This window comes from Pimephales promelas, chromosome 15 (genome assembly GCF_988280905.1).
Source record: "Pimephales promelas chromosome 15, fPimPro1.hap1.1, whole genome shotgun sequence".
NCBI classification, from domain to species: Eukaryota; Metazoa; Chordata; class Actinopteri; order Cypriniformes; family Leuciscidae; genus Pimephales; species Pimephales promelas.
Genome location: NC_142783.1, coordinates 5,239,346 through 5,248,222, shown reverse-complemented (window position 1 = coordinate 5,248,222; position 8,877 = coordinate 5,239,346). Strand labels below are relative to the sequence as shown.

Sequence of the window (8,877 nt, the reverse complement as noted above, 5' to 3'; positions counted from 1 at the left end):
TATTTATAGAAATAAAACGCAGTGGTAAGTACAGAGCAGTTAATGCGTTTCCATCACCCTTCAAACTAAATTTGCCAATTGAAAATACAAAGCACAAATAAACACAATATTTTGACGCATATCCAGTGTGTTTGCGGAGTGTGGAGCGCGCACTGATGGTTGCGAGACGCCCCTGTGAACACTTGCAGTTTCATTGTAGTTCTTTTTGTGGAAACAACTTAAAATACTCTTTCATTTCTGGTCATGCAGAAAATAATAATACATTATTCGCAAATACATTTATTTGCGTAAACTCACAATAACAAGAAAACGTTGTGCTTTAACAATCAGGCGCGCTTCATGATCTCCGTGAACTGAAGCGTGAGAACTTAGACAGCAACCGCATTCGAATTTGTTCGTTTTAAATTCGAATCAAAACTTAATATCATCTGACTATGTAATTATGTAGCTATTTCTCTCTAAAGGTGCATCCGGAGATGGAGATTTGTTTTTAGCGGAAACTGATTCAGCATTTGGCGTAGGCCTACAGTTCAAATGAACATTTTGGTGTTCAACTTTGCGTTTTAAAAAATACAACAACCGTTAATTTTTTGTTTTGCAGTTAGGCCAACGGATTAAATAAGGGGAAACGAATGAACACAAAAGTACACTACCGTTTGGACATAATACGAGGCAGAATTCTTTTTTAAAATCATGAAAGATAGCCTACAAGGAATAGCCTACTAGACAAAACCTCAAAGAAATGCCACAGTCAAGACCTTGGAGCAGAAATTAGGGAGAAACACACAGGAACTCTGTGGCCGTGTGTCCACCAAAGTGTTTTTAGCCAGCTGAAAATGCTAGACGCTCTGCTGAAGACGCCGTGCATTGGGCGCTTGAGAGCGTTTTGGCAGCGCAGCGTTTTTCCTTTGAGATGTTTCGTTGCTATGATTCAGAATATCCGCAGCAGTTTGAATGTCAACAGTTGGTCGTGTGGTATTAGTCCCGCCCCTCCTCCACTGTGATTGGACGGCTGGGTAAAAAGTGACAGTGATGAACGCTGCGTTTTATCCAAAGTTGAATATTTTTCAACTCCCAGCGACCAGTAAAAACGCCGGGCGCTCGGCGCTTCAGCGTGAAAAAAAACGCTCTGCGCCTCGGTACGCTCATGGCGTTTAAAAAAAGCAACGCTCCCATTGAAAACAATTGAAAACATACGCCAGGCATGTGGAAAAACGCTTTGGTGGACACACGGCCTATGTCTTTCCCTGCCATTAATGCTTGGATAACACACCACGTCTCCTTCCATAAATAATACTAATGTCTAGTGCGGTGGCTGTGATATAGACTACCAACGTCCGTTGCAATTATTTTTGGAATGACTTATCGCGAAAAAAAAAAAAAAATGTTTTAGTCACATAACATCGTTAATGGAAACACCGTCATTTCACAATATTTTTTTTATCGACATTCAGAAAAAAAAACGCAAAAGTTTTGTGCAAATATGTATTGATGCCACTTAACCGAGCAAAAAGGTTTCACTCGGTTATGCGATTTTAAACGGTTAATTGGTTAACCCAGGGGTAAGAAAGTTCGGTCCTAGAGCCGCTGTCCTGCAGAGATTGGCTCCAACACTGAAAAAAGCTCTCCTGCCTATAGCTTTAGTAATCCTGAAGACATTGATTGGCTTGTTCAGGTGTGTTTGATTAGGGTTGGAAGTTGAACTAAATTCTGCAGGACAGCGGCTCTCTAGGACCGAACTTGCCTACCCCTGGGTTAACCGGTTAACCATGGACACCCCTACACCACACACAAAAAGTTTTTCAACCAGAGTCTAGACTGAACACAGGAAATCTCGCAAAATCTCACGAGACTTCAGAATAGTGTTTGGAATGACCACAAATTAACCACAGTTTCGCTAAAAAAAAATCTAACTAGTATTTATTTGGTTATACAAATGGTCAATATGCCTATAATAAAACCATGGTTCATTTTCTGCCTCTCTCTCTCTCTCTCTCTCTCTCTCTCTCACACACACACACACATACTCCTATCCTTATATGGAATGTTTTTTATACTGAGTTTATTACATTTTCTGAGCAACAAATCAACAAGCTGATCCTCCATCTCTGCTGTCCATCAAGTTCACGTTGTGTCGCGCTATGACTGCGTTTGTTATGCTTCCGTCTTCCAACATCTAGCTTTCCAATTGGATATTGTTTCGTTTCATGTGATAATCTCCAGAGCGCGCGCGGTTGTCCTCGGGGTTCCCCCCGCACATCAGGATTTCTGAATATTTACGATTTGCGATCGGAGCGGCTCCGATGTTCTTCCGAGCAGGTTCGTGCACTCTTAACACACCTCACACGAAGGGGGAATCTGATAAGATAATCTGTTCAACCATCAAGATAATCGGGACATACCTAGGATTGCCGGAATGGGGAGAATCGGCCCAAAATCAGCCTGATTATCTTTTGGTGTGTACCCAGCAGAGCAAAGAGAAGAACTCAAGTGAAAGGTGATGATGCTGTAGTTTGTTTCAGCCTGTTGACACCAACAAAACAATTGAATGTGCCAATTTACAGATGATCTCAGACATCACCATAATGAATGAGCAGAAAACAGGGAACTTTTGGAGACAAAGAGGTTTTTCAGCTGCTCAGTTTAACATGATGATCCTGTACTTTTTAAATGCAAATTGGATAAAACACAGTGATCACAGTTCACACCTGCAGTGAAGCCCCTCCCACAACAATTCACCAATAAATACTGGGATTATTCCCATTACCCTACAAGAGAAGGACAAACTTCCGGAGTAGCAGCTGAAATCTGTGTGACTGTTAAAGATGGAGTTTATTAAAGAGGAGATTGAAGACATGAGTGATCCAGAACCATCCAGAATAAAACATGAAGATACTGAGGAACAAATAGGTTGGTGTCCATTCTTGATTCTTCATTGTTGATACTTTGGTAGATGTGAATTAATAAGCAGTATATGCATCTAAATGATCATAACCTTTTATAGCAGTTGTCAAACTAATTTTAACTATGTTAACAAGTGAATGACAGAATGGCAAAGATCTTTGTTGTTTTCTGCTATTAAATAAGGGTTCACTTGAACTGATTCTAACTGTATGTCTGTGTATTTTAGACCAGGTGAGAGTGAAAGAGCAAAGACAAGAACCGAATGAAGTGAAGGAGAAACATCGTAACTTTACAATTCAAAGATCAAAAGCCAAGAAGATGCACACCTGCACTCAGTGTGGAAAGAGTTTCACACACAAAGGACACCTTAAGACACACATGAGAATTCACACTGGAGAGAAACCGTTTACATGCACTCAGTGTGGAAAGAGTTTCACAAAGAAAGGAACCCTTGACGCACACATGAGAATTCACACTGGAGAGAAACCGTATACATGCACTCAGTGTGGAAAGAGTTTTTCTTATTCATCAACTCTCAGTGTTCATCTGCTCATTCACTCTGAAGAAAAAACATTTAACTGTGATCAGTGTGGTAAAGATTTTATTTCATCAGCAAATCTAAAATCACACCTAAAAGTTCATTCAGATGAGAAGCCTTATGTGTGTTCTCTCTGTGGAAAGAGTTTTTCAAGGGTGAACAGTTTTAAACGGCACCAGAAAACACACAATGAAGTGAGAGATTATATGTGCTTTGACTGTGGGAAGAGCTTTACTACATCTCATGATCTGAAACTGCATCAAAGAATTCATACTGGAGAAAAACCTTACAAGTGCTCATATTGTGACAAGAGTTTCACTCGGGCTGGACACCTGAAATCACACGAGCGAGTTCATACTGGAGAGAAGCCGTACGACTGTACTCAGTGTGGAAAGAGTTTCACACACAAAGGACACCTTAACACACACATGAGAATTCACACTGGAGAGAAACCGTTTACATGCACTCAGTGTGGAAAGAGTTTTTCTCAATCATCACATCTCAGTTATCATCTGCTCATTCACTCTGGAGAAAAAACGTTTAACTGTGATCAGTGTGGTAAAGATTTTCTTTCATCAGCAAATCTAAAATCACACCTAAAAGTTCATTCAGATGAGAAACCTTATGTGTGTTCTCTCTGTGGAAAGAGTTTTTCATGGCTGGACTGTTTTAAACGGCACCAGAAAACACACAATGAAGTGAGAGATTATATTTGCTGTGTCTGTGGGAAGAGCTTTACTACATCTCGTGATCTGAAACTGCATCAAAGAATTCATACTGGAGAAAAACCTTACAAGTGCTCATATTGTGACAAGAGTTTCACTCGGTCTGGATCTCTGAAATCACACGAGCGAGTTCATACTGGAGAGAAGCCGTACGACTGTACTTAGTGTGAGAAGAGTTTCACCCAATCAAGTAATGTTCACATAATAAAACAATAAAACAATTAATGGACAATTAACAAACAATTAAAAGATTCACATAAAGCAAAAGTGTAGTTAGTTAACTAATGAACTAGTGTTGCTGTGAAATGCCACAAGATATGTGTTTTATATGTTGGAGAACAAGAAAATGATTGAAAAGTATTTCAATTGAACGCTTACTCAATGAAAATAAAAAAATACCAGTGTGTGACGTGTCCGTGGTTGATTTATTTATTTATTTGGTTAACCGCCAAACCGTGAGAATTGTTGTTGCAAATCTCATACCATACCAAGAAAAAATCCAATACCATCACAGAATAACATTATAACTTTCAACACACTCAAAAGCTGTTTAGTGTGATAGTGTAACTGTTAGAGCAAGTGATCAGCGCTGCATTACCTCAAGTTTCATTCGTCTAATGAACGACCTCTGTGAGTAATTCAGCACTTGCATGTAGTTCGGTAGAATTAAACGTCCATATTCCTTTATATCCACGGGACTCGCGTTTGTCACTGATATCTGTCTCTCATTAGCAATCGCGCCCTGCTTCACACTACAGTCAAGTTAAAAACACATAGACAGTAAAAGAAATGGACAGAGCGATCTCATTGGAACTCCATTGAGACGATTGAAGCCCGTTTTAGGCAAGTTTTTAGCACTTCCGTCCCTGACGCGCAGACTCAAACAGAGCTTGACTACGTAGTTGTGATGAGAGCAACCCGTCTGTCTTCTAGTGCTGTGGCATGAGAAATCTGAATCATTCCCTTCTGAAACATGCAGAGGCGGAGAGTGTGAGTAGGAGCTGTCCATGAGCTAGGAGCAGGAGACAATTTTGCTAGGTGTTCTGATTAATTATTTTGTCATTTTGCCTCCACATTTGCCTGATTACCCGCGAGCTTCTCCTCCTGTCCATACGGTAATCTCTTTACTGTGCGACAGAGAGTCGCGTGGGTATGACGCAATCGTTAGCCTACTTTCACTAAAACTGCTTCTACGGGGCCATAACATAAGCTACAAGGTAATGGAGCATTTTATACATTGTCGTGTTTCTTTAGAAATAATTAAAGGACAAATGAGGTCTTCAAACAAACGCCTCAGATGTAAAGTTATTCGCTGTCAAAGTGACGCCAAAATGAATGGGAGTCAATGGGAATGCTAACGCAAGTGAAGTTCTGCTACAAGACGGCAGCTCCACCGAGGCTTCAACTTCCGGTCGATGGATTACCCCCTTGTAAAAACATCAGTGTATTCACTCATCCACAGAGTTGGTAAGTCCCGCCCCTTCCGCTAACCCCGCTGGACCTCTTGGTTGAAAAATCATCAATGCAAGTGAATGAGAGAAAATAATTATTTTCTAATCCCGTTTGAGTTTTGCAATGAATGTGAACATATGTTGTCTGTGATTTTTTTATATGATTTTTCGTGTAAAGAATGCTACAATTTAGCAGGTAGAATTTTCATACGGTTAGACTTTGTGTGAGAGCACTTTGTGGACTACAGCTCTTCCTGCTTTCGACGCGTTTGATACGTCACCACCACTAGCACACGGATCCCGCTAAACAAACCATTGTTTGAATGGTGACATTTGGGTACAAAACACACAGGCATCTCGATCTAATTCCTTAGATTATCGCACCGTGATTTGTGGAGGGAAAATGTGTTATGAGGCGACGTCACAAATGCGACGTGTAGTCTTTCTCGTTATGTATATTCCACAACTGCTAGCCAACGAATCATCCAATAAACTGTCAAACTCGTTTCATGAGAAATTATATAAAAAATTCACTGACAACATATGTTCACAATCGTGGCACAATTCAAACGGGACCAGAAAATAATTATTTTCTCTCATTCACTTGCATTGACGCTTTTTCAATCTAGAGGTCCACTTGGAGTTTTATGGATGGGCGAGACTTACCAGCTCTATACAAGATCCATCAGCTTGCAGACCTTTGTTTGTTATTATACAGTTGTGGTCAAAATTGATGGCACCCCTGGCAGGGATGTAGTGGAGGCTAAACGCACGTAAACGCCGTTTACGCACCTCCCAATATTCAGAAATAGCGTTTACCCACCTTCAAAGTGCATTTATCCACCTCTAAATATCCTGTAGTTCCTAAGACATCTTAAATTAAGCTTATGTCATTTTAGTTTCATATTGTTCATTATTAGTTTCATAGGTTGTTAAACCTAAGACGAACTCTTTCATATTGCATTGCATTACTGTCAAAGTTGTCGACTATTACTGACGGTAAGGTTGCACTGTTGACGCTCGCGCAGCCTCTCGAGCAGAAATCTACACAAATGAGCCCAGCACACACACACTCAGTTAACAACATACTGCCTATAAAAATCTAAATGTGGAGTTTTTATATTTTTAACATATGTTAAGCAACCTCATTTATTTTTCCTGAACACCATCACGATTGAAAATGTGACATTGATTTCCTACAACAGTTAAAATTGAATCACTTACATTTTAGATGCAATATTGGCTGTTTTTGTTCTGTTTCAGCAGTTAAAATAGTTCCAAACAAAAATCACAGCAGAACCACGGCGGATGTCACAGGAACACTCAACCTGTTTTCATTACTGAATTATTTAGCATTTTGAAAGAATCGATTGAGTCAAAGATTCAATGACCCATTCATAAACATTAGGGATGTCCCGATACCACTTTTTCACTTCCGATACCGATGCCGCAGCTTTGGCTTTTGCCGATACCGATATTAATCCGATATTTTTATTTTATTTTGAAACTAATAAAAAATATAGCAATTTTCTCAATTAGCCCCTTAAAATATACCTCCAGTGTGTGTATATATATATATATATATATATATATAAATGAAAATGCAGGTACTTCAGTACTTAAAGCTAGCTATAGCTACCAACAGGTTTAAAGTTAAAACAATTTAAACAGCAGCATTCTACATGGTAAATACCAGTACAGTTTTTTTTAAAGCAAGTAGAATTTCTATAATTCTGTGTTAAACTCATTATCACTCTGGTGTGTGTTACACAATCTACAGACAGCTTCATAATAAAGATAAACAACAAATCCCCAAAATATATGATCATAATCAATGACAAAAATGTTATTATAAACTAGATTAGTGAATAATAAATATTGCTCTTTGTATTGTTGTAAAATACATTCATGAAAAACAATATAACAAAAATTAAAAAGATAATTATTTTAGATATAGCCAAAGACTACTAAAAATGACTGAGAATGACTGACAGCCGCGAGAGGAAAACGTTTACGTGATCCTGAATTTAATGACTTATATATTAATTTCTCTCTGACATAATGGCTTCAGAACACTTATAATAGAGTGCACGAAAACGTTATGGTACTTTAGAATGTTTTTGTGCCTTCTGTGGAGCTTAACAATAACATAATAGTATACGCACAATATCGGATTTGGATCTGCCTCGTCTGATCGATACCCGATCCCGCAAAAATGGCTGGATCGGAGCCGATACCGATCCTGAGTATCGGATCGGGACATCCCTAATTATAACTTCTTGATTATTGCCCTGATGGTCAAAATGGGGATTTTCAATTCTTTAGATATTTTCTTACAGCCACTTTGTATTTTGTGAAGCTCAACAATCTTTTGATGAACATCAGAACTATATTCTCTGGTTTTACTCATTGTGATGGATGATTAAGGGGATTTGGCATTTGTTTTTCCACATATTTAAACTCCTGTGAAACGAGAAGTCATAGCTGGACAATTTTATGTTCCCAGTCACCCTGGTGTGCTTAAAAATGTAAATATTAATGGGAATGTACTTCAGAGATATTTTTCTCATGGGCGTCAGTTTGGTTTGAAATGTGCTGGGGACAGAGACGTATTCGGAATGCCATTTTCAAAAGTGCTGGGTACAATGATGCATTCATTCTTTTTTCTCTTTCGAGTAGGTCATGTTTTGAAAGACAAAATCGACCCTGGCAATTTTGTCCCAGCCAAGTTTTTAATGGAAGATCAAAAGGATAAACAATTCAGATTTATTTTTTACTGCCAGTTTTGATCACATTCGCCAGGGGTGCCATCAATTTTGACCATTACTGTATAAGGTTGGCGACCCCTGGTGGTGAAAAATCCTACATATTGCACCTTTAACTAGAGGATCTCAAAACTAACCTTTGGTACATCAAAAATATATTATTTTATAAGCAGATCTCACTAATTGTCTGTTATTAAATCAGTGTTCACTTGAAAATTAATTCTCAAAATTCAACTCATTCTAAAAACTTAATGTTGACAACTTACAGAGCAAAGACAAGAACTGAAGTGAAAGGTGATGATGCTGTAGTTTATTTCAGCCTGTTGACACCAATAAAACTACTGAATGTGCCAATTTACAGATGATCTCAGACATCACCATAATGAATGAGCTGAAAACAGGGAACTTTTGGAGACAAAGAGGTTTTTCAGCTGCTCAGTTTAACATGATGATCCTGTACTTTTTAAATGCAGATTGGATAAAAACACAGTGAT

The 8,877-nt window shown here is 38.7% G+C and overlaps 1 protein-coding gene across 1 annotated transcript in view; it reads left to right on the top strand.

The window, feature by feature from the left end:
• The first annotated feature begins 1,584 nt into the window (after nt 1-1,584).
• Nucleotides 1,585-8,877, top strand: part of LOC120459731 (uncharacterized) — a 32,206-nt gene continuing 24,913 nt past the window's right edge. The window contains exons 1-3 of the mRNA XM_089120044.1: nt 1,585-2,910; nt 3,131-3,995; nt 4,164-4,324. Coding sequence (XP_088976170.1) covers nt 2,826-2,910; nt 3,131-3,995; nt 4,164-4,324 — 1,111 coding nt within the window. The 5' untranslated portion in view covers nt 1,585-2,825. The remainder of the gene's footprint in view (nt 2,911-3,130; nt 3,996-4,163; nt 4,325-8,877) is intronic.